The 335-nt window shown below is 58.8% G+C and overlaps 1 protein-coding gene across 1 annotated transcript in view; it reads right to left on the bottom strand.

Moving 5' to 3' along the window:
- Positions 1-335, bottom strand: part of LOC119585958 — a gene marked incomplete in the record, with an annotated part of 71,494 nt that overhangs the window by 21,464 nt on the left and 49,695 nt on the right. Inside the window, 1 exon segment of the mRNA XM_037934672.1 lies at positions 40-261. Within this exon segment, the coding sequence (XP_037790600.1) occupies positions 40-261 (222 nt within the window).

The following is a 335-nucleotide window of genomic DNA, read 5'->3' on the forward strand; positions in this document are numbered from 1 at the left end:
ACACACACAAACAAAAATAACGACTCCACCAAAACTCACCTTCGCATAAACAATCACCGGCTTGCTAACATCCGAAATGTTGACGACCGTGGCTGTGCTGGAGGTCCAAGCCGTGAGTGTGACCGCGTGGTTGTTCCTATCGCCGTGTCCCATCGAGGAGCTCGAAGTGGAGTTGGGGGCGCGAGGCGTGGCCAGGACGCGGGTGAAGAGGCTCTGGTGGCTGTCGGCTCTGTTCTCGATGCGGTAGTGCCACTCGCCCGCCTGTGAAGAAGGGAGGGGGGGGGGAAGGGGGAGACGAGGGAGAATGAGTCGTTTCTATGGGAGAAGGGGCATGG

Source organism: Penaeus monodon, chromosome 20 (genome assembly GCF_015228065.2).
Source record: "Penaeus monodon isolate SGIC_2016 chromosome 20, NSTDA_Pmon_1, whole genome shotgun sequence".
Classification (NCBI taxonomy): Eukaryota; Metazoa; Arthropoda; class Malacostraca; order Decapoda; family Penaeidae; genus Penaeus; species Penaeus monodon.